Source organism: Mytilus trossulus, chromosome 8 (assembly GCF_036588685.1).
Source record: "Mytilus trossulus isolate FHL-02 chromosome 8, PNRI_Mtr1.1.1.hap1, whole genome shotgun sequence".
Lineage (NCBI taxonomy): Eukaryota > Metazoa > Mollusca > Bivalvia > Mytilida > Mytilidae > Mytilus > Mytilus trossulus.
The window spans coordinates 1,914,642-1,941,322 of NC_086380.1; the positions used below are offsets into that span (position 1 = coordinate 1,914,642).

The 26,681-nt window shown below is 33.3% G+C and overlaps 2 protein-coding genes across 5 annotated transcripts in view; both read right to left on the bottom strand.

Moving 5' to 3' along the window:
- The window catches only part of LOC134728103 (uncharacterized), a 58,705-nt gene extending 57,297 nt beyond the window's left edge, over positions 1–1,408 (bottom strand). Inside the window, exon 1 of the mRNA XM_063592528.1 lies at positions 1,316–1,408. The gene's annotated coding sequence lies outside the window, so the exon portion shown is untranslated. The remainder of the gene's footprint in view (positions 1–1,315) is intronic.
- Positions 1,409–14,618: 13,210 nt separating this feature from the next.
- Positions 14,619–26,681, bottom strand: part of LOC134728105 (carboxypeptidase D-like) — a 39,886-nt gene continuing 27,823 nt past the window's right edge. For all 4 annotated transcript variants that reach the window (XM_063592534.1, XM_063592533.1, XM_063592535.1 and 1 more), the window contains 7 exons: positions 22,831–22,928; positions 22,272–22,444; positions 20,253–20,437; positions 18,858–19,025; positions 17,753–17,905; positions 16,594–16,736; positions 14,619–16,278 (listed from right to left, as the gene is read on the bottom strand). In XM_063592534.1, coding sequence (XP_063448604.1) covers positions 16,099–16,278; positions 16,594–16,736; positions 17,753–17,905; positions 18,858–19,025; positions 20,253–20,437; positions 22,272–22,444; positions 22,831–22,928 — 1,100 coding nt within the window. In that variant the 3' untranslated portion in view covers positions 14,619–16,098. The remainder of the gene's footprint in view (positions 16,279–16,593; positions 16,737–17,752; positions 17,906–18,857; positions 19,026–20,252; positions 20,438–22,271; positions 22,445–22,830; positions 22,929–26,681) is intronic.

Sequence of the window (26,681 nt, forward strand, 5' to 3'; positions counted from 1 at the left end):
ACAATTTTTAAAACGAATATGTGAGATAAAGATCTACTTTTATCTAAATTTCTTAAATGTCACATGTATTGTGCATTCATTTGTTAAAAATTATGAAGCATGCGACTTAACTGAGAATACACGCATATAACTAAATTCGATAAAATTTGATAAAAAAAAAGATAAATAAATCAAGTTTGTCTTGCTTGAGTGATTTACCTGTACAAAGCTTGGGTCTCAACGATGTTTAAAACGAATTGATGCCAGTTTGAAATAGTTTAACGGGGGCGTGGCCTAATAGTTTGACGTACATTACCAGCAACTTGATTTCAATTGATTCACCGCAAAGAAATCTATTTGACTGGCGTTAAAATGAATTGAAATGAATTGAAATGAATTAAAAATAATTTTTAATTTTTGTCAATCTTTATCAAATAACAATTAATCTCATTTAAATAGCGTTAACACGTTTTTGTCCGTTCAAGCTAAATTCGGGTTACTAGTGATATTGGACAAAGAAACACACGAATATTGTAAAAGGCTCTCAATGTATTTTCCCATTGCTTTTACTATCGCATATAGGTTCCATATGTCTGCTGATTGGTCGAGCTGGGTTGATCTTGTACGATCATTGTTTGCATCAATTACGGTGAAAATACAACCAATACTTACAAAGCACATGTAAGTTGGGAAGAACATGGAAGTTGGTTTGACAAAGAAAAACTATTTGTATTAACTACACGAGTCTCCTATATATAATGTTGAACAATTTCAAAAATGAGTATCAAATTCTATTCGATTCATTTTTGCGTTAACATTGCTGTTTTACTTTTCTATTGTCAACTGCCCTATACCTGATAGAAACATATCCTTTGTTCACAATATATGAACTGTGTTCCTGACACAAAAACTACCCAACAGAATTATTATGAAAATCAAGTAAAACAAATTTGATAGATTGTTTGACCAATGCCATGTGTCTGTGTCTTTTTATCTATACATTTTGTATAAATGTGGGTTTGCATTGCGGGTGATGCTACGCTTAAACTGGTCATACCCGATCGCCTTTATTTAAAAGTTCATGCTATTCATTCAGATTTTACTCTAGTGAACTATTAATGGAATTCAATTGATTGATTGATTGTTGGTTGCTTAACGTCCAGTGACAAGAATATCATGCATGTGTAGGACGATAACGTTTTTAAAAGATTTTAACATCGCTAAACATACTGTTGCCTCTTATATGTTGTCACATTTACCTATGTAAATATCTTTTGAATTCGTAAGTATAAATAATAAAAACAAATATCAGACAAAATATCAAAATTTGACTTACAAAGTCTTCGTCAACAGTAGTTGTCTCTCAGTTCATTACTCGTTTATGTATTGGGCCATCATCAATTGACATATACTGTCGTGAGAACCTATTCTAATGAATAGAATATTCAATGAGATTTACGATATATTTAAGCATAACCTCAATATCTTCCTTAGTTTCAACATTACAGTACTATATAGTATTTCTATGTTTTCAACCAATTGTTATGATTAATTAAACCAGTATGATGGCGGACTGGAAATATCATTTACATTGATTTTCGGTCAAAAATAGTAAATGAAATATTCAAAGTAATCGTATAACTTGGTTAATCTTAGAAGATTGTGTACTTTTCAGAAATACAGCTGTGAATTACAAGCAATGCTAAAGAAGGATTAACACAGGTTAAAAGATTGCAACTTTTAATTACAGTACTTAGAGTGTTATTATTATGAACCGGTGATACCTCTAATTGATTATTTCTGGTATATCTGTTATGATCTGCGAAACAAGTGTCGTGTTGTGAATTAAACAACTTCACCTTCAGTTTTATATAACGTTAAAAGCTTTATAACATTAACGACAATGAAGGAAACTTTCTCTATTTTCATGTGAATTAAATATAAACGTCTATTAGATAGTAACCAACAAAATATTTGTATAAACATATTTGTTTATAGTGGATAGGGAAACACGTTACTGGTATTACAATTTATATAAATCCCTCTCCACTTTGCGGGTGCAAGTGCTGCCTTGTAGCTGCATTAGCCTGCTCTTTTTCGAAATCTACAAGGATGTCTTTTACGTGCAAGAGATATTGCTTTCTCTTAACACCGGTCAGCAATGTATCGTCCCCTTCCGACGGACTATCATCGAAAACAAAATATTACTATCAGGAGACGTATGAGTATCGAAAGTTTTACGTTACTGATCTGCAAATGCTATAGATATAGGAAGATGTGGTGTGAGTGCCAATGAGACAACTCTCCATCCAAATAACAATTTAAAGAGTAAACCATTATAGGTCAATGTACGGCCTTCAATACGGAGCCTTGGCTCACACCGAACAACAAGCTATAAAGGGCCCCAAAATTACTAGTGTAAAACCATTCAAACGGGAAAACCAACGGTCTAATCTATATAAACAAAACGAGAAACGAGAAACACATATATATTATATAAACAAACGACAACTACTGTACATCAGATTCCTGACTTAGGACAGGTGCAAACATTTGCAGCGGGATTAAACGTTTTAATGGGCCCAAACCTTCTCCCTTTTTCTGAAACAATAGCATAACATCACAACATAGAAAAATTTGCATGTTAACATTTGAATTCCCAAAGTACTAAACAATATAGGGGAGAATATGAATTCAAGGGGGTACAAAACCAAAATTCGAGGTGCGGAGAAGAAGTGGCCAATAGACAAAATAACATGCGTCTATATATATATATACTTGTAAACTATTCAGTACATCCAGGATTGGGTACACGAGTGACAACTGCAGAAAGTGGGATTAAAGTCATGAGCTCCGGCAGAGTAAACAAGTTGTGGGTGCGCTCAAACGAAAACAAGTAAAATGTAATACAAGTGCTACCGAATACAAAATACAAAGACATTTACTTTCAAATACAAGCCACTTGTTATGGACTTTTGATAAATTCCATTTATTTCACACCTGATTTTTATTTACAGTGTGTACTTATAATATAGTCCTATGATAGGAGCATTGAACACACACACACATATTGAACTTAACCACATTCTAGTTTGCCATATGTAGTTTTTTTATCATTGATGTGGTATAAACATTTGTTTTCTTTTAAGTTGTTAAATTTGTCATACGCAGGACTTCACGTGGCATACTATATTAAGATTTTTGTTCATTATTGCAGGCTGTACCATCAGAAAATTGTTCCTTTATCTATGGATCACGGTTGTCTCATAGGAAAGCATACCCCATCTCCTTCTTTTTATTTTGTATGTTTAGAGTACTATAAACGTTTGATATCTGACTTACCTTTTTGTATTGTCAAATTCAAAGTTAGTTCCTGATAACAATAATGACAGTTGACTCACAATTTCAAATCTTTACATGCACGATGCACTGTTCACAAATATGCATCTCCCTGGACATTTAAGTTACTAATTAACTATATTAATATGATCCAGAAAGAGATTTGAAATCGAATGTCTGATAGCTGAAAAGGTAATAATCTTTTTTCAAAGATCAAATAACACCGATTATAGAAATCATGTTAATAGGTTTGTGGAATGGGTTTACAAAGTTCGATTTCATATACAGTAATTAAAACATTAAAAAGATTTGAAGTATGCATATTAGACTTTAAACAATAGGATTATATTTGTCTGTCATACTTGGTTTTCTTAATTAATTAAGCTAACAGCAGACCGTTGACGTATTCTTTAAAATTGTATAAATTTTGTAACATCAGAGTTTATTTAGCATATTATACAATATATGTGTTTCTCATTGTCAAAGGGCGCATAGTTCTCTAAAGATGCTTAGGTCTATATTATTTTTTCTCTGGTGTATAGTTCCATTGCCATGGATTTCATACCTCATCTCCTAATTTTCTCATTGATATATATATGATCGAAAATGTCAAGGCCACGGAACAAAGTCAAAGAGAGAAATTTTGGTTTTACAGAATTTGAAGGTTAATTTACAAGATCAAATTTAAATAAGCATCTGGGAATCACAAAGATTCATTCATATCACGTTGGATGTATATTTACAATAGAACGTACATCTAATCCCGTTATACGACAGTCAATGTAACAAACTTGTAACACTAGGCAATACACAAAGACTGCTATTTCATAGTTTATAACAAAGTAAACTATTGTTAAAAGCCACTTTAACGGAGTAAATCATCAAAACGAACCTTGAAACAAGTGTTTGTTTGTTTAGTTTAGTTTAGTTTATTTAGATATATAGTAAGTTGAATGTGTATTTTATCAAAAAGTTGTTTGAAATTTTGTCTTTATCAATAAGTATAGTATAAAGTCGGGTTTATATATTGATAAATAAAATTTGACATAATAAAAAATAAACACCTGATAACAGAAAAATCAAACAAAAATCGCTTGAAGTAATGGAATAATTTATGTTGCGCCGAAAAGAAAATGTTAAAATCACGTGGGCATAGGAAAAAAGAATTACGACTTATATTTGTACAGAGACGGGAGTGCAAAAGTGTAAGCGTATATATTGGAAAAAAAACATCAAGATAATATTGAAAATTTACTAACTTCAAATAGTCAGCAGTTTGGGAAAGAAATTGGCAAAATTGGTGTTGGTCAAGAAAGACGTAAACGCATTCCAATGGAAGTGGTCAGAGAGGATGGTACAACAAGGAATGATATGACGGATATACTTAAAGTGTGGCAAGATAGCTTTCAGACTTTATTAAATCCGACGGGTAATAAAAGTAGAAGTGAAACACAAAACGAAATAAACGAAAGCGATGGGTCATATTTAAATGAACACGTTAGCCTAGATGAACTTATTCGAGCTTACCATTCTCTTAAAAACAACAAAGCGTCAGGAATCGACGAAATGCCTGGTGAAGTATTGAAAAATCCTAAATTAGTAAAGGTTTTATTAACTCTATTCAATAAATGTTTTGAGACTGGGATGGTGCCAGACATATGGAGTAAAAATGTTATTAACCCAATTCCAAAGTCTTCTACTGCCGACAGCCGCGATCCATCGAATTACCGTGGTATAGCCTTGGTATCAGTTATATACAAAATTTACTGCAATATTCTAAATAATCGACTAGTATTTTGGGAAGAAGAACATAACGTTTTGAATGACGAACAGAACGGTTTTCGTAAGGACCGAAGCACGATTGGTCATATTTCAACACCGACTTCAATCATCGAGTGTAGAAAATTAAAACGAATGTCTACGTACGCCGCGTTTGCAGACTTTAAGAAAGCGTATGATTCTATCAACAGGCAACTTTTATTCACTAAATTAATAGACCTTGGTATAAACGGGACTATGTTAAACGCTCTACGATCTTTTTGAGGAAATATTTCCATTCACAGTCAGCTGTCCTATTCGCGACAGTAACATATCCTTTGTCATATCGTATTGGCCTATACATGAAGTGGTGGATCCAGAACTTTTCATAAGGGGGCCCATTGACTGACCTGTTTCAGTGATTCCCAATATAATCAACCATTTTTCCACAAAAAGGGGGAGCCCCCCTGGATCCGCCTACGACAAAGCTTGATATGTACGCTCGAACATGTTCACACTATATGAACTGTTCTCCTGACACAAAAGACCCAACAGAGTTATTATGGAAGTAAAACAAATATGACTGATTGATTGACTGATGTCTCAACTCATTATAGTGACAGGTTTTCAATGACTACAGATTTTTTTATATGTACATTCTGTGTGAATCTGGATTTGCATTGCGGTTGATGGTACTCTTAAACAAGCCATACTGAAGCACCTTCATTTTGAAGTTTATGCAGTTTATTCAGATGTTACCTTGATTTGTAAACTTTTAATGACGTTATATTGATTACCATGATTGATGCAGTTGCTTAACGTCCAGTGGCAAATATGTCATGCATGTTCGGGACGATGATGAAATGATAAGATTTTAACATCGCTGAACATACAGTAGCCTCTTTTATGTTATCGCATTTACCTATGTCAATATCTTTTATATTCAGAAGTGTAAAAATCAAAATATCACAAATTTTTACAAAAAAAAAGTTGACTTTACATTACTATATAGTACTTCCATGGTTACAATCAAATGTTACAATTAATTAAACCAGTATGATAGCGGTCTGGGAATAACATTTCCATTGATTTTCATTCACTGAATATTGTTTATATTTGAATGGAAAGTGCAATGTATGCCTTTAATGTCACTGTGGTTAATTGAAGTATATTGGATACTTTTCAGAAATACAACTGTGATTAGAAAAAAAGCAACGGTACGATTACCACAGGTTAAAAGATTTCAACTTTTAATTATACCTTATGTATCTAGAGTGTTCATATGAACAAGTGGTACCTCGATATAGAATATTTCTTCGGTGTCGACATGAATATCAATTATATGCCATTGTGTTTTCTCTTATTTTTGAGGTATTGAGATAAGACGTGACACGGTACTTGTCGATCCCAAATTCATGTATTTGGTTTTGATGTTATATTTGTTATTCTCGTGGTGTTGTGTCTGTTGCTTGGTCCGTTTCTGTGTGTGTTTCGTTTCGGTGTTGTGTCGTTGTTCTCCTCTAATATTTAATGCGTTTCCCTCGGTTTTAGTTTGTTACCCCGATTTTGTTTTTTGTCCATGGATTTATGAGTTTTGAACAGCGGTATACTACTGTTGCCTTTATTTATACTGTTTACAAAACTTAGAATTTTTCGAAAAACTAAGGATTTTCTTACCCCAGGAGTAGATTACCTTAGCCGTAGTTCGCACAACTGTTTGGAATTTTGGGTCCTCAATGCTCTTCAACTTTGTATTTATTTGGCTTTTTAACTATTTTGATCTGAGCGTCACTGATGAGTCTGATGTAGACGAAACGCGCGTCTGGCGTATAAAATTATAATCCTGGTACTTTTCATAACTATCTAGTCTATCATACATGTGTTGCGAAACAGTACCAAAGAAATAGAAAATTCTACTTATGAAAAAGAAGATGTGGTATGATTGCCAATGAGATAACCTTCCACAAGAGACCAAATGAAACAGAACTTAATAACTATAGATCACCGTATTGCCTTCAACAATGAGCAAAGCAAATACCGCATAAGACTATTTTGGTCAGATAAGATAACAACTGCAGGAGAAGCAACGAGAATACTTAATTTTTTCAGTAGTTTTCAAATACTTTCCTCGAGAATCGAGGATTGATGTGTTGAGAATATTCATCATTGGTGTTATTTAATGTTAAACTCATTCTCACATATATGTCTATGCAAACACTCTTGAGGCTATATTAAAAAATCCTTTTATTTTTCTTGTTGGTCAAATAAAAACACCAGTTTATAGATTGAACCTCAACAAGTAAAATGTTTTAATAAATATTACGTATGAATTACATCTTCAAACGGCAATAATTGGCAAATGAGTTCAATAATATCTTCGCCTCGGTATCGCTCTGAGTATTGAAAAAAGGGGGAAAATATAAAACCAAAGAGGCCCACAAAGCTATGAGTCTAGGAGAAAACATCATCGTGACCAATAGAAACCTATATTAACGACAGTCCAGAAAACACTTTACCAAAAATTGAGGATTATACATAAACAACAACCATATGTTGACAGTTTGTTGTTATGTTGTGAAAACACAGTTCTATGTTAGGAGTTACTGTAGTGGACTCATACACGCATGGTAAACCCGGTTTTCATTGTTGGTCTTTTTGAATTCAAATTTATTGTTGTTGCATAAGTCAGATGACTTTGTATAAAAATAGATGTGTTTTTGTCTTTTAAATTGGTTCAAATTTTGTTATACCGAGTGCTTTATTGCTTATTTATTTTATGCGATATGGTTTTTGCTCTTTGTTGAAGGATGTACGGCATTTGCGGTTCTAGGGGTTTGAACTCCACTTTTTGTTTAACAAATAGTGCTTTTGTATGGGGACACATTGTTGGAACCGACTATAAAAATGATTGGATCCGTGCCTGTTGTACAGTTACCGGTAAATGAATCATGGTTGTCTCATTGGCAATCATACCACATCTCCTTTCTTTTTATGCTTTTGTTTAGTATATAATATAAAACGTTTGATATGTTACTTACCTTTTTGTCAAATTCAAAGTCAGTTCCTGATATAAATAATGAAAATTGACTCACAATTTCTAAATTTCACATGCACGATGCACTGTTCACAAATAGTTGCATCTCACCTTGACATTTTCGCAACTAGTATATTGTAATAATATGATTTCAAATCGAATACCTAATATCTTTAAAAAGTAATAATCTTTTTTAAAGATCAAATTATAGATTATAGAACTACAGATTAAATCTGTTTGAAATCATGTTAATAGGTTTGTGGAATGGATTTACAAAGTTCGATTTCATATGCAGTAATTAAAACATTCAAAATTAAAAAGATTTGGAGTATGCAAATTAGACTTTAAACAATAGGCTTATATTTTTCAGTCATAATTAGTTTTCTTAATTAATTAGGCAAACAACAGACCGTTGATTTATTCTTTTCATAATTGTCTACTTTTTGTCTTGTCAGGGTCTTTTATAACATTATACAATATGGGTGTTTCTCATTCTTAGGGTTCGTACAGTTCACATTAGTAGCTTAGGTGTGTGTTATTTGGTCTTTGGGGAAGCTCTTTCATTGGCAATCATACCACATCACGTTATTTTCATATTGATATAGAAATGACCACTTATGAAAAAAGCCATGGACACAGAACTAAGGGAGATAGAAGACCGAACACATTTTGATCTAACGGAATTTAAAGCTTAACTCACAAGATCAAAATTAAATTAACACATCTGGGAATAAAATAATAATTTAAATTTAATAGTCTATTATACTTCATGGCAGTAAGGTCAAGAACAAGGACAGCTGGGCTTAACATAAATATATACAGACTTAAGACTTGAACCTAAAATCATATCATTATTTTGTTTCTAGGAAAAATTTCTACAAAACAATAAGTTACTTTCAGAACCACAAGTTTTTAAAGACCAAGACATCTACACAATATACATTGTAGCCTGAAACAAATCTGCCAAGTTATCTATATAAACTTCAATTAAAACCATTAAAGCGGGTGTGCATTTTAGGATGTCTTGTAGAGGAATTGAAAATTAAAATGTTTCACCTAAACTGGGACAGTGCCTACTTCACATTTTGGGCCGATTTTGAACCATTTATTGGCACAAGTCCAATGGGAAGTATTTCAGGCTGGATTGGTTGAACTAGTGTCAGTCACCACAACAGATACACAATTATCACTGGTCATGTTACAGTCAGATGATAGGAAAGGTATCTGTCAAGAGTAGAACTCATCATTTAAAGGCATTCTTTATTAAATATAAACTCATCATAAATACCAGGACTAAATTTAGTATATACGCCAGACGCGCCTTTCGTCTAGAAAAGACTCATCAGTGAGGCTCAAATCCAAAAAGCATATTTGAGACATTTGAAAATCTTATCCTGTTGATAAGGTCTCTCTATTCAAAATATATAACTGCAAAAAATCAGCAAAGAAATTTCAATGGCAATATCTCCTTTAAAAATGAATTGTTAATTTATGTCATGTTGATTTTATGTAGAACGTTTATCAAATCCACTTCCACTTTTACAATGTTTCTCTATCTACAAAGGTACTGCTGTTTTCAACGTAATTTCTAAACAATATTAACAGGTAGAGTAAAGATATCACAAACCATGTTAACTCTGCCACATGACCAGTGCTAATAGTGTATCTGTTGTGGTGACTGAAACTAGTTCAACCAATCCAGCCTGAAATACTTCCCACTGGACTTGCCTCCTTTTAATGTCTGTCACATGTTTGTGCCTGTTCCAAGTCAGGTCATGTATGGTCTTTTTTAATTTTGGTTTATTTATATATTTCTGAGTGCAACGTCCATTTTCGCTGAACTAGTATACATTTTCCAAAGGCCAGCTGACGGTTGCTCTGGGTCCGTTATTTAAGCATTTGGCTATTTAGTCAGGTTGTCTCTTTGACACGTTCCCTTGCTCTATTCTCAATGGGGTTCGTGTTGTTAATTCTTTAGTTTTCTCTGTTGTGTCAATTGTACTATTGTTTGTCTGTTTGTCTTTTTTTATTTTTAGCCATGGCGTTGTCATTTTATTTTAGATTTATGAGTTTGACTGTCCCTTTGGTATCTTTCTTCCCTCTTTTGAAGTATGTTAAACTATTGTTGCCATTAATTTTACCCATTGTAGCCTTTTTGCTCAATGAGAAAGGGAAAACACGGATTTATAATAAGGAATTAAATGGCAAAATCAAAAACTCCAACACATGAAAAGAAGTCATGCCAAGTAATGGTAATTGCTTACAGGGCCCATTGTAATTAAGACATTTCTCTCTAAATATGATCAACGGAATTATTTACTTTGTCAGTATTCTACTTTTTAAATGGAATATTTGCCAATTTTATTAAAAAAAAATCTTTGAACTATAAACCATGGGCCACCTTTATATTCTATGTAATAAACACCATTAGTAAAAATAACTGTTTAATATTCAATAACATACAAAAAGAGTCTCATTTAACAAAATTATAATTCATAGCACAAACTGATTCTGTTGATATAAATGATACAGGGTGAGTGTATGTAGGTAATGATCTGTATATAACAGTTATAAAGCCATATATTAACATTCAAAGTACATATATGAGATGAATACAGTAGTATATATATATAATATAGGGATGACGTACACTGCTATGCATATTATAATGTGAATTGGAGTTTTTTCATTCAACTACTTTTGAATAAGTGTTTCCAAGTGTATGAGAACTCGATGGATGACAAAACTAGTCTTTATATATTTCTGACACTACAAAAGAGGGGGGAGTTCATTAAAATAAAAGCATAGTATAAATTACGGATTTTGATTGTTTATGAGAAAATATTCAAAATCTAAAAGCAGAAAACTGAAAATAACTAAATCAGGTAATAAGTAATAATGATAAACACTGTAGTTTCATTAAGCTAGATTTGTATGACCTATTTTACCATTTGAATGACAGTTTACTGTATAGTAAAAGATGCCTTATCTCCCTTGAATTTGATTCTATTGACATTTTCATAACAGTATTAACAGGTAGAGTAAAGATATCACGAAACATGTTAACTCTGCCATATGTTTGTGCCTGTTCCAAGTCAGGTCATGTATGGTCTTTTTTAATTTTGGTTTATTTATATATTTCTGAGTGCAACGTCCATTTTGCTGATAATAAACTCATCATAGATACCAGGACTAAATTTAGTATGCGACAGACGTGCGTTTCGTCTACAAAAGACTCATCAGTTACGCTAGAATCCCAAAAAGTTAAAAAGGTCAAACAAAGTGCGAAGTTGAAGAGCGATGAGGACCAAAAGTCCTAAAAGTATTGCCAAATACAGCTAAGGTTAATCTATGCCTTAGGTAGAAAAGCCTTAGTTTACTAGTATAAATTTTTAAGAGGCCAGCTGACAGCTGCTCTTTGTCCGTTATTTTGGCATTTGGCTATTTGGTCAGGTTGTCTCTTTGACACATTCCCTTCTTCCATTCTCAATTTTATTATGAGATTTGAAGTATGATAAACTATTGTTGCCATTAATTTTACCCATTGTAGCCTTTTTGCTCAATGAGAAAGGGAAAACACGGATTTATAATAAGGAATTAAATGGCAAAATCAAAAACTCCAACACATGAAGAATTCATGACAAGTAATGGCAATAGCTCACAGGGCCCATTGTACTAAAGATATTTCCCCCTAAATATGATCAACAGAATTATTGAATTCGTCAGCATTCAACTTTTTAAATGGAATATTTGCCAAGTCTATCCTTTTTTCTTTGAACTATAAACCATGGGCCACCTTTATATTCTATGTAATAAACACCATTAGTAAAAATAACTGTTTAATATTCAATAACATACAAAAAGAGTCTCATTTAACAAAATTATAATTCATAGCACAAACTGATTCTGTTGATATAAATGATACAGGGTGAGTGTATGTAGGTAATGATCTGTATATAACAGTAATAAAGCCATATATTAAAATTCAAAGTACATATTTGAGATGAATACAGTATTATATATATATTATATTATTAGGATGACGTACACAGCTATGCATACTATAATTTGAATTGGAATTTTTTCATTCAACTACTTTTGATGAAGTGCTTCCAAGTGTATGAGAACTCGATGGATGAACTAACAAAACTAGTCTTTGTATTTCTGACACTACAAAAAGGGGGGAGTTCATTAAAAATAAAAGCATAGTAAAAATTAAGGATTTTGATTGTTTATTGAGAAAATATTCAAAATCTAAAAACTGAAAACTGAATATAGCTAAATCAGGTAATAAGTTATAATGATGAACACTGTAGTTTCATTAAGCTATATTTATATAACCTATTTTACCATTTGAATGATATTTTACTGTATAGTAAAAGATGCCTTATCTCCCTTGAATTTGATGTATGAATTTCATTCTATTGACATTTTCGTAACTGAAATCAAATATTTAGCAAAAAATAACTTCCTCTCTTTATCATTCAGAAATGCAGCTTACTATTTGCATTGGCAAATAATAGGTTTTTAACCATGATTTATAATTATTCACCAAATGAATACTGTCTTATATCAACATTGTCAAACTGATAACTGCTGATCATGATTAATGTTCAGCAATAATCTTAGAAATACTGTAACATAAAAGGGAATATAATCATACTGGTATGATAAAAACCTTATACATAAATTAATACATAAAACATAGCACCATATCATAAAACCAGATGCTCCGCAGGGCGTAGCTTTATACGACCGCAGAGGTTGAACCCTGAACGGTTGGGGCAAGTATGGACACAACATTCAAGCTGGATTCAGCTCTAAATTTGGATTGTGATTAAATAGTTGACACAGCATAGGTTTCTGACACAGAATGAATGTGTTCTAATGAAATTAAAATTTTTGTTTTCTCTTAGAGCAATTCACTATGCTGTTGAATATTATTCCTCTCAAAAAAAATGTTTGAAGAAATTTTCTTTTTATTTATGAAATTTCAAATGAGAAAATTGAACCCAATTTTTTTAATCACATCCCCCTTTCCCTTATTCCAAAACTAATCTCAATTAAAATTTCTAATGGAGTTTGCAACAATTACTACTCATTTAAATACATCATAAAATATTAAGATGTAAAAAAACTGCTTGTTATCACTGAATGGTAAAGATTATTTTAATTTATCAGTTGGTAGTAAAAAGTGAATATACATTGTATATTGTATATATAACAAAGATTTAAGTTGATTCTGGACAAAAAATTCTTACAATTAGATATTTCTTGCTTACTATTCTGGACAAAGAAAGATAACTCTAATTAAAAACAAAATTGCTATTTCACAATATTTTGCAATAAGATATTTCTTGCCATTGCGCAATACTGTGCAATTGAAAAGACTTGCTATTGCACAAAACTTAATATAATAATTTTAGATCCTGATTTGGACCAACTTGAAAACTGGGCCCAGAATCAAAAATCTAAGTACATGTTTGGATTCAGCATATCAAAGAACCCTAAGATTTCAATTTTTGTTAAAATCAAACTAAGTTTAATTTTGGACCCTTTGGACTTTAATGTAGACCAATTTGAAAACAAGACCAAAAATGAGGAATCTACATACACAGTTAGATTTGGCATATCAAAGAACCCCATTTATTCAATTTTTGATGAAATCAAACAAAGTTTAATTTTGGACCCCGATTTGGACCAACTTGAAAACTGGGCCGATAATCAAGAATCTAAGTACATTTTTAGATTCAGCATATCAAAGAACCCAACCGATTAATTTTTTGTCAAAATCAAACGAAGTTTAATTTTGGACCCTTTGGACCTTAATGTAGACCAATTTGAAAACCGGACCAAAAGTTAAAAATCTACATACACAGTTAGATTCGGCATATCAAAGAACCCCAATTATTCAATTTTGATGAAATCAAACAAAGTTTAATTTTGGACCCTTTGGGCCCCTTATTCCTAAACTGTTGGGACCAAAACTCCCAAAATCATTACCAACCTTCCTTTTATGGTCATAAACCTTGTGTTTAAATTTCATAGATTTCTATTAACTTAAGCTAAAGTTATAGTGCGAAAACCAAGAAAATGCTTATTTGGGCCCTTTTTGGCCCCTTATTCCTAAACTGTTGGGACCAAAACTCCCAAAATCATTACCAACCTTCCTTTTATGGTCATAAACCTTGTGTTTAAATTTCATAGATTTCTATTTACTTAAACTAACGTTATGGTGCGAAAACCAAGAAAATGCTTATTTGGGCCCTTTTTGGCCCCTAATTCCTAAAATGTTGGGACCAAAACTCCCAAAATCAATACCAACCTTCCTTTTGTGGTCATAAACCTTGTGATAAAATTTTATAGATTTATATTCACTTTTACTAAAGTTAGTGTGCGAAAACTAAAAGTATTCGGACGACGACGACGACAACGACGACGACAACGACGACGACGCCAACGTGATAGCAATATACGACGAAATTTTTTTCAAAATTTGCGGTCGTATAAAAATGCTTAAAATACTGTTCTGCTCGTGTGTGCTCATAAGTAGCATGCATGTTCCACTATATTGCATTATTTTAAATACAGTTGTTACAATTGAATTATACCTTGAACATGTAATATGGAGAGAGCTTTCACAGGCTGTGTCTGTTCCTTAATCATTTTCATATCTTAATGAATGAAATATGTTTAAATTAAATCAAATATTGTTAAAATAATACAAGAATAAAAAGAACTGTTATTTAAAAACATAACATAATATAGGTCTTATCAAAGAGTTTTCGTGATGATCATATATATTAATAGAAAGGGAAAGGACGCATTGAGATGTGTAACTATGGTAATATTTTTCATGCATTTAAGATAGGTTACTAAAAGGGATAGAAACCAATTTATTATCCCATTTTATATAAAAATAAATGACTAGAAAATAGCTAAAATGAATTGTTCTTAATGCTTCTAGTGTTATGTATGTACTTGGACTATGTAAAATGATTGATCAAAGACAAGTTAACTGATTGAAACCTTATAAATAGCTTCATTCCTCTATTCTGTGTTAAATTACAGCTTAAACATAAGGCAAATAGGTTTTTGTCTTATCAAAATTTGCTGTTTCAAAATTTTGGAAATCATTTTGAATTCAGGAATGTATGTCCCTAATGCAAATATCTGATTTCTTGCTGGCTCTGTCTACTTTTGGTTTAGAGCTCTTCATCCTTTAAATTAGCTTTGGACTTTCAAATATTTTGGCAATAAGAAAATGTCCAAATGTGCCTCTGGTGCAGTAAAATTGGTACCATTCATGTTATAATCAAACTTTACTTTACTTTAAACCTTATTTCAAAAGAGATTTATAATCACAGTCATAACATTTTTTTTGAAGAATTTTTAACAATTTTGGATTTCGTTCTGAATATTTCCTATACATCCTGAGAAAGTTCTTTCCTAAATGGTATGATGGGATTTTTATGAAGGCACTATATTCATAAAGATGAGTAGTGAAGTGAAAATAATAAGAATATAATCAGGGGTGGATCCAGACATTTTAAAAAGGGGGTTCCCAACACAGGACTAAGGGGGTGGGGTTCCAGCTATATATCCACATTTAAATGCATTGATTGTCCAAAACAAGGGGGGTTCAAAACCCTGTAACCCTCCCCCTGGATCGGCCACTGATAAGAATATTTTCTGTTCTTTCAAGGTTATCAATTTGTGGAGTGAGATATACATGAATATTTGATTCCTTGGATTAGCCAATGTATGCATACAAACTCATATAAAATGTGTATTATTTAGTTGAACATTTTAATAGCTAGTTCACCCTTATTAAATATCTCACCAAGAGTAATAATGTATCCACAGAACTCTGACATAAATTATGATTGTAATAAAAAATCATGGAATATTGACCAATCAAATAAAAATATATAAATGGTGATGATTTTTCTTTTGATTATCATTTAAAGCATTTTTATAATAATGTTTTACCATAAGATATCTAAACAATGTAAGTATATAGAAACAAGTGATATGACAACAGGGAGACAACTCTGTATAACACTGGCACTACTGGTATCATCACCTATGTAGATATCTTCCCTTACAACACCACTAGCTGGTACCTGTACTTGTTTCTCTGCTATAACTTTTCCATCAGAGAGAACCTAAAAATAGTCAGTTTATTTAAGATCTCAGCAAAACTTAAGTTAATTACATACCATATGTGAGACAATATAAACACATGGTTTTTCTATCACACAATAAGGATCAAAATTGTAAAAATATAAAGTGATTATTCAAGGTCACATTTAGCCCAATACATTTGGAGCCTGCAACAGCCTATCTGGACCATAAGTTGTTTGCTGTTATTTTTAGACTATTTTTTTCAGAAGAGTGTTTTTGATAATTTCTGTTATTTTTTTCATGTTATATTAAAAGGGTCTAGGCCAAATCTCTGGTTTTGTAAATAAAGAAACTACCTGGATGGTGTGTGTTCCTGGACGCAGAAGTCTCCAATATTCTCCATACTGTGAACTTTTAAACATGATTTGTCTCCCTTTAACAGCCATGTCATAACCTGCTACTTCTGTATTGTTGGGTGTTCGAACCAATCCCTTCACTCCTACAATTAAATTGAACAACTGAGTGATAGGATCATTCAATCAAATTGATTTATTCTTAAAAGTTCATTAAATGTATAAATATCAATGTAAGGACATTTGAAGTATAGTTCATCAATGAGACAGAAACCTAACAACAAATCGAAATGGCTACTGGAGGGTTATCATTAATAGAAAAGTCTATATGCAATATGTCAACATCAAAATTGCACCAAGTTTAGAAAAGTTGTTAATATATTCAAGAGAAGAGCAAATATCTGCTATAAAACACTAAAATTCCTAAATGGAAAAATATACAGCATAAAAATGGGTGATTTATGCTGCGTGATGATCTTTTTTGAAGACAAAAATCAATTGTTGTGAGTAAACTATATAAACTGCACACTGTTATATATTTGAAACTGTTTAAACTAACTTGAACCCTGCGTACCTTAACACAAGTTAATCAAGCACCTGGCTTATCCAAAATTAAGACAGGTTAGACAGGTACAGATGTTAACAATAAGTACAAGTACATAAATGTACACTAGGTATTAAGTTAAAAGTGTGTATACAAAAAAACAAGCTGCCTTAACATACATTTTATGTAAGATTAATTTAGACAGTGTCGTATCTTGGAAGCGAGACTCATTGAAATTTCAATAAACCATTTAATAAAATAAGTATATCATATTTCAGGCCGCTTGGTATTTCTTTATAGCAATGATTGCCATGTAGTCTATGTAGTTTATGTACAGAGCTCACTATCCTGTAAACATTGAGGTTTTGTGTTTGAACCCTCTCATGCAAGGTTGGTTGACTCAGATCTTATAAGACTTAGGATTGCCAGTTTTCCTGCAGAAACTTTTCAGATTCTTCAACCAATTTAAAAAGGCTGTCAATCTAAAACAAAGAGTGCTGAAAGTCAGGCATTTAACACCTTCAATCATCATTAATCCAGACTTTATGTTTCATTTTTTGTTGTTTTAAAAGCAGATCCTGGCAGAGAACAGTTATACCACAATAAGTTTTTACTAACCACTGTGTACTGCCATCAGGAAGTTGATTAAAGCATCTTTGTTGTACGTCCAGAATGTTGGAAGTAGTGAAGTTTGTGGATATTTACAACAGCCAATTTCTAGCGTGATTTCAAAACATCCTTCTCTTACGTAATTATAATCCTGCATTCCACCTAAAATGATATGAGGGAAAAATAACAGCAATTGAAAAAGAACATTTCATTATTACTTGTATATAAAAAAAAAGAGAAGATTGCCTTACTGGCTTACATGCCAATCTATGAATTTGTAACTAAACAAATGAATAAATAGGGAATGTGAACCAAATTTGTACTTAATCTAAGTTTTGTGCTCATAATTTTGTCTATAAGATTCATAACATTTGGTTGCGGTAAACTAAAGTAAGAGAACGGAAACCAAAAAATCAGCTATTGACATTTGAAAAGGAGCATAACTCAAGAACAGTAAAAGTGACACAACCAAAATTCAAACTTGATCTGGTTTTTTTGTGGTAATAAGCATTGTATATAAGTTTCATAACATTTGGTTGCGGTAAACTAAAGTAAGAGAATGGAAAAAAAAAATCAGCTATTTACATTTGTAGAGGGGCATAACTCAAGAACAGTAAAAGTGACACCACAAAAATTCAAACTTGATCGTTTTGTTTGTGGTAATAAGCATTGTATATAAGTTTCACAACATTTAGTTGAGAAAAACTTAAGTTAGATATGGAAGCCTATTCTGGGAAGTACAGATGGACCAGGTGAAACTTATTGCTCCACGGCAGGGATAAAAATACCTGAAAAATATTAAGTAAATGAAGGCAAGGACATATTTGTCCTAAGAAAATCATTATTGACAAGTCAAGATTAACAAAAGCAGAAATACCAGTACCTGGGGTATGACAATCCCTTGGTAATGTTCATCAAAGATACCTACATAGAACAGGTTACCACAGAACTTTGTTTGTAATGCCGTCAGGGAAATTATCATTACATTTTGTCCTGTGTACATGTTGGTATGGGAATAGGAGTAAACCTTAGATACCTACCTAGAACAGGGTACCAGGATAAACCTTAGATACCTACCTAGAACAGGGTACCAGGATAAACCTTAGATACCTACCTAGAACAGGGTACCAGAGTGCTCCGTTGGTAATACCGTCAGGGAAAACATCTTCACAATGTTTTCCTGTGTACATGTTGGCATGTGAATAGGAATAAACCTTAGATAGATATATGAATGTATCATCGTCAGGGGACCTTACATATCTTGTTGCCTGAATAATGGAACCTAGAATACAAAATCATAATTCTAGTTGATACTATGAATAAATGTATAGCAAATCAATCTTATTTAATCAGATCAGAAAGTTTCATTACTTTTATCTTAATTATTACAGATACCCTATTTATCAAGCCGAGATAGAAGAAATGGATCAGAAAATTTAGTCAATTTGGTAAACTGAACAAATAAAAATGATCCTCTAAAAGGAATATAACATCTCAATAAAACTTTGTGAACCTTTATTTCATAGAAAAGCAGGAATATTGATAATTATATATAACTGATTAATCGAAGAATTCAAATACTGTAGAGAAGAATATTCAATGAGTGACCGAACATTACATTAATTCACAAATGTGTGTAGCGCATGAGTTAATATCAGTGTTGTTTGGTCACAAGTTGAATATTTTTTGATATTTGAATTCTTTAACTAGTTATTCTTTTTATCACATTGGCAAATGGCTTTTTTTAAAGAAATTAATGCAAAACATGTTAATTATGAACCATATCTTTTTTCTACGCATTCACAATTTGTTTTCATCCGCCATTATCGACATCTTGACAACACCTATTGTTGTATGACGCCAGAGAGTGAAAGAACCATGTTTATTTCACATGTGAAATTATCAGTTGTTATTAAACTGGGAAATCAATGTAATTCATTGCAACCAATGTAATAGTTGTTTATGTAGAAAGTTTTAGACATAATTTGCAATAAAGTTCTTTCCCTTAGCAGGACTAAGGGTACACATCTTTACAAGATGGTAGTTTTTAATTCTGCAACTATCATTTTTGGAACATTCAAATATGAAATTAAGAAAAGATGATTGTGGGTTTGTTTTGCAGATTTTCTTAAAACAGCTCAATTTCAAACATTTTCAGACTTTGTAAAGAGATTTTTTAAAACAAAATAGGTTACAGGATGATTTGATGTTCATTTGCATAAGGTCAATTACTGTATGACTAAGTTCCAATTTCTGTTGTTCAGTAAAAAACTTTTCAAGTGTCTTAATTAGTAAGCAGTAACGTAAGAAAAATGAATTTACTTAAATGGTTTACTTTTTAAATTGTTATTTGGATGGAGAGTTGTCTCATTGGCACTCACACCACATCTTCCTATATCTATTTGCAGAATTATCAAGAAAATTTGTGCACATTGGACTTCAAACAGAGTAAAAAAAAAGAAGAGAACTGTCACTCAAAACTATTTATAGATTTATAAGTTCTATTTACCATTAACATAATTATCAAAAGGATAGTTAGCCACCATTGCTCCCCCATGTAGGTTAGCTGACAGAATAAATCTGTGTTGTTTTAGCCAGTCCATCACTGCCTGTGTTTCTGGTTGTATAGGGCGTGGATTAACCTCAAAATATCCTGGGAAATTTCTGTTCAAGTCATAGTTATTAGTGTTTGGTCTGAAATGTACAATTAACATAAAACATATAATTATAAAAGAGGATGTTACAATACTGAATAAACTACTGGGGATTCATTATGATTCGTTGGATAAAAGTTGTTCAACGAATTACAGAATTTCTGTAGGCAGAGATTTGCAAAACAGCGAAATAAAATATCCACGAAAATACAGGTTATCCTCAATACATGAAATTTGATACCAACAAAAATAAATGAATCCACAGCAGTTTATATTTTGAAAATTATATTCAAATAAATATTTGAAACCCAAAAGCTATAATCATAGCTTATACTTTATCACAATATCAAAGGAAATTTTGAAATGATTTTATATTTGGTTAAAACTGAAATATTGGAGAAACATAGCTAATGCTCATCCATCTAGGTTTTGAAACAATTTTTCAGACTGAAAATAGAGACTAAGTATAAGGGAAACCTCTCTGTGTTAGTTATTTACAGGGTTTACTACCGCCATATATACTTTAACCTTGACCTGTATAAGGGACCAAACATTATACAACAATCTAAATTTGCAAACATTAGAACACATTTTCTACAGAAATTGACATTTCAATTGTCTCACATTTGTCATTTTGGGGCCTTTTATAGCTTACTATGCAGTTAGTGTTTTACTCATTGTTGAAGGCTTTACAGAGACCGATAGTTGTTAACTTTTGTTTCATTTAGTCTCTATGTGGGAAGTTGTCTAGTTGGTAATCATACCACATCTTATTGTCGAGCCTTCGAATTTAGTCGAAAAAGCAAGACTAAGCGATCCTACATTCCGTCATCGGCGGCGGCATCAACAAATATTCACTCTGTGGTTAAAGTTTTTGAAAATTTAATAACTTTCTTAAACTATACTGGATTTCTACCAAACTTGGACAGAAGCTTGTTTATGATCATAAAATAGTATCCAGAAGAAAATTTTGTAAAAATAAAATTCCATTTTTTCTGTTTTTTATTTATAAATGGACTTAGTTTTTCTGCGGGGAAACATTACATTCACTTTGTGGTTAAAGTTTTTAAAATTTGAATATCTTTATTAAACTATCCTGGGTTTGTACCAAACTTGGACAGAAGCTTGTTTATGATCATAAGATAGTATCCAGAAGTAAAGTTTGCAAAAATAAAATTCCATTTTTTTCTGTTTTTTACTTATAAATGGACTTAGTTTTTCTGTGGGGAAACATTACATTCACTCTGTGGTTAAAGTTTTTAGAATTTTAATATCTTTCTTTAACTATCCTAGGTTTGTACCAAACTTGGACAGAAGCTTGTTTATGATCATAAGATAGTATCCAGAAGTAAATTTTGTAAAAAAATAAATTATTTTTTTTCCGTATTATACTTTTAAATGGACTTAGGTTTTCTGCCAGGAAACAACACATTCACTCTGTGGTTAAATTTTTTAAAAATTTAATGACTTTTTTATACTTTTTTAAATTTGTACCAAACTTGGACAGAAGCTTGTTTATGATCAAAAGCTAGTATCTAGAGAAGAAATTTTGTTTATATTTGGTACATGTGTATCTGTATTTTACTTATAAATGGACATAGTTTTTCTTCCAGTTAACATTACATACAATCGGCAGTTTTAAAACATTTATTTGATTCATAAACTATCCTGAAAATTTTACCAAACTAGGACAGAAGCTTCTACAATGAAAAGATAGTATCAAGAGGAATATTTTTATTGGTTGTTTTCCTCATTTTTGTTGAGCCTGGGAGTTACAGCAAAAGTAAGCGAGACACTGGGTTCCCCGGAACCCTTACAATTTTTTTTATATGCAATAGGCCTCTGGAATTACAAGGAAAACACAGTATACCTACCTGCCTTGTACTCCAATGCAGTCACCTTCTGAGGACACTTCAAATCCATCAGGATTCATGGAGGGCAGGATATGTACCACTGTGTTATCAAGGAATGTCTTTATTGTGGAATTAACATTGTAGTTAGTCAGATAATAATCTATAAGATGGAGAAGCATCTCTCTACCTACAGCCTGTGAAAATTAAAAGCATCTTTTTACATATACCTGCCATATGGCTCACAAAATTTTAAGTGCATTAATGCATACTTAATAAGAGGCTGTCAAAATAACAAAATTACAGAAAACTGGTTGTTTAGTATTTTATGATTCCATAATCTATATTTTTAGAGATGAAGGGCCATGAATCTTGAACATCAAATGTAAAAATCAATATAATGGTACTTAATTTGCAATCTTTTACATGTTCTTTTTCAATATTTTTATGGTTTTGTGTTGTTGGTATGTTTTATTATTGAAATTGATGTCTCAAATCTGAATATATTTTCATAGATTTGTTCTGTTGCATATACTCTTTCATTGACAAGTATCCCAACTGTCTATTATCCCAGTAAGTTTACCTCATTTCCATGCATATTTCCTACATACTTCACATGAGGTCGAAGGGTCAAATGGTTCTGTGGCAGCTTACCAATGGCCAGGACATGTAAGTCTCTTTCTAAAAAACAACAATATCCAGGACATTCAAATCTCTTTCTGAAATCTGCATGGACATGCAGGTAAATCATAATCCTAGTCAAATAAAAGTAGTTTTATTCATGTTTAATATAACTAGAGGCTCTCAAGAGCCTGTATCGCTCACCTGATTCTACTTGGGTTTTTGAAATCATATAAAAAAATATAAAATTTGGCTAAAAGTGACAACACAACCTCATTTATAAGAAAAGGAACATGTTTAATTTCATTCAAAAGTCCCCCACTGGCGGCCATCTTGGATGACGGATCGGCTACAAAGTAACAACACTTGGTCAGCACCTCATAAGGAACATTCATGCCATGTTTGGTTTTATTCCATTCAGTGGTTCTCTAAAAGAAGTCATTTGTATGCATTTCCCATAGGGTCCTATGTTAAACTAAGTTCCCTGCTGGCGGCCATCTTGGATGATGGATCAGCTACAAAGTAACAACACTTGGTCAGCACCTCATAAGGAACATTCATGCAATGTTTGGTTTTATTCCATTCAGTGGTTCTCTAAAAGAAGTCATTTGTATGCATTTCCTTATAGGGTCCTATGTTAAACTACGTCCCCCGCTGGCGGCAATCTTGGATAATGGATCGGCTACAAAGTAACAACACTTGGTCAGCACCACATTAGGAACATTCATGCCATGTTTGATTTCATTCCATTCAGTGGTTCTCTAAAAGAAGTCATTTGTATGCATTTCCCATAGGGTCCTATGTTAAACTAAGTCCCACGCTGGCGGCCATCTTGGATGATGGATCAGCTACAAAGTAACAACACTTGGTCAGCACCACATAAGGAACATTCATGCCATGTTTGGTTTCATTCCATTCAGTGGTTCACTAGAAGAAGTGATTTGTATGCATTTCCAATAGGGTCCTATGTTAAACTAAGTCCCCCGCTGGCTGCCTTCTTGGATAATGGATCAGCTACAAAGTAACAACACTTGGTCAGCACTCCATAAGGAACATTCATGCTATGTTTGGTTTCATTCCATTTAGTGGTTCTCTAGAAGAAGTCATTTGTATGCATTTCCCATAGGGTCCTATGTTAAACTAAGTCCCCCGCTGGCGGCCATCTTGGATGATGGATCGGCTAAAAAGTAACAACACTTGGTCAGCATCCCATAAGGAACATTCATGCTATGTTTGGTTTTATTCCATTCAGTGGTTCTCTAAAAGAAGTCATTTGTATGCATTTCCCATAGGGTCCTATGTTAAACTAAGTCCCCGGCTGGCGGCTATCTTGGATGATGGATCAGCAACAAAGTAACAACACTTGGTCAGCACCTCATAAGGAACATTCATGCCATGTTTGGTTTCATTCCATTCAGTGGTTCTCTAAAAGAAGTCATTTGTATGCATTTCCCATAGGGTCCTATGTTAAACTAAGTCCCCCGCTGGCGGCCATCTTGGATGATGGATCGGCTACAAAGTAACAACACTTGGTCAGCACCCCATAAGGAACATTCATGCTATGTTTGGTTTTATTCCATTCAGTGGTTCTCTAAAAGAAGTCATTTGTATGCATTTCCCATAGGGTCCTGTGTTAAACTAAGTCCCCTGCTGGCGGCCATCTTTGATGTTGGATCGGCTACAAAGTAACAACACTTGGTCAGCACCACATAAGGAACATTCATGCCATGTTTGGTTTCATTCCATTCAGTGGTTCACTAAAAGAAGTCATTTGTATGCATTTCCAATAGGGTGCTATGTTAAACTAAGTCCCCGCTGGTGGCCATCTTGGATAATGGATCGGCTACAAAGTAACAACACTTGGTCAGCACTCCATAAGGAATGAATATTCATGCTATGTTTGGTTTCATTCCATTTAGTGGTTCTCTAGAAGAAGTCATTTGTATGCATTTCCCATAGGGTCCTATGTTAAACTAAGTCCCCCGCTGGCGGCCATCTTGGATGATGGATCGGCTAAAAAGTAACAACACTTGGTCAGCACCACATAAGGAACATTCATGCCATGTTTGGTTTCATTCCATTCAGTGGTTCACTAGAAGAAGTGATTTGTATGCATTTCCAATAGGGTCCTATGTTAAACTAAGTCCCCCGCTGGCTGCCTTCTTGGATAATGGATCAGCTACAAAGTAACAACACTTGGTCAGCACTCCATAAGGAACATTCATGCTATGTTTGGTTTCATTCCATTTAGTGGTTCTCTAGAAGAAGTCATTTGTATGCATTTCCCATAGGGTCCTATGTTAAACTAAGTCCCCCGCTGGCGGCCATCTTGGATGATGGATCGGCTAAAAAGTAACAACACTTGGTCAGCATCCCATAAGGAACATTCATGCTATGTTTGGTTTTATTCCATTCAGTGGTTCTCTAAAAGAAGTCATTTGTATGCATTTCCCATAGGGTCCTATGTTAAACTAAGTCCCCGGCTGGCGGCTATCTTGGATGATGGATCAGCAACAAAGTAACAACACTTGGTCAGCACCTCATAAGGAACATTCATGCCATGTTTGGTTTCATTCCATTCAGTGGTTCTCTAAAAGAAGTCATTTGTATGCATTTCCCATAGGGTCCTATGTTAAACTAAGTCCCCCGCTGGCGGCCATCTTGGATGATGGATCGGCTACAAAGTAACAACACTTGGTCAGCACCCCATAAGGAACATTCATGCTATGTTTGGTTTTATTCCATTCAGTGGTTCTCTAAAAGAAGTCATTTGTATGCATTTCCCATAGGGTCCTGTGTTAAACTAAGTCCCCTGCTGGCGGCCATCTTTGATGATGGATCGGCTACAAAGTAACAACACTTGGTCAGCACCACATAAGGAACATTCATGCCATGTTTGGTTTCATTCCATTCAGTGGTTCACTAAAAGAAGTCATTTGTATGCATTTCCAATAGGGTGCTATGTTAAACTAAGTCCCCGCTGGTGGCCATCTTGGATAATGGATCGGCTACAAAGTAACAACACTTGGTCAGCACTCCATAAGGAATGAATATTCATGCTATGTTTGGTTTCATTCCATTTAGTGGTTCTCTAGAAGAAGTCATTTGTATGCATTTCCCATAGGGTCCTATGTTAAACTAAGTCCCCCGCTGGCGGCCATCTTGGATGATGGATCGGCTAAAAAGTAACAACACTTGGTCAGCATCCCATAAGGAACATTCATGCTATGTTTGGTTTCATTCCATTCAGTGGTTCACTAAAAGAAGTCATTTGTATGCATTTCCCATAGGGTCCTATGTTAAACTAAGTCCCCCGCTGGCGGCCATCTTGGATGATGGATCGGCTACAAAGTAACAACACTTGGTCAGCACCCCATTAGGATAATTCATGCTATGTTTGGTTTTATTCCATTCAGTGGTTCTCTAAAAGAAGTCATTTGTATGCATTTCCCATAGGGTCCTATGTTAAACTAAGTCCCCGGCTGGCGGCCATCTTGGATGATGGATCGGCAACAAAGTAACAACACTTGGTCAGCACCTCATAAGGAACATTCATGCCATGTTTGGTTTCATTCCATTCAATGGTTCTCTAAAAGAAGTCATTTGTATGCATTTCCCATAGTGTCCTATGTTAAACTAAGTCCCCCGCTGGCGGCCATCTTGGATGATGGATCGGCTACAAAGTAACAACACTTGGTCAGCACCTCATAAGGAACATTCATGCCATGTTTGGTTCCATTCCATTCAGTGGTTCTCTAGAAGAAGTTCAAAATGTAAATTGTTAACGACGACGACGACGGACGACGACGGACG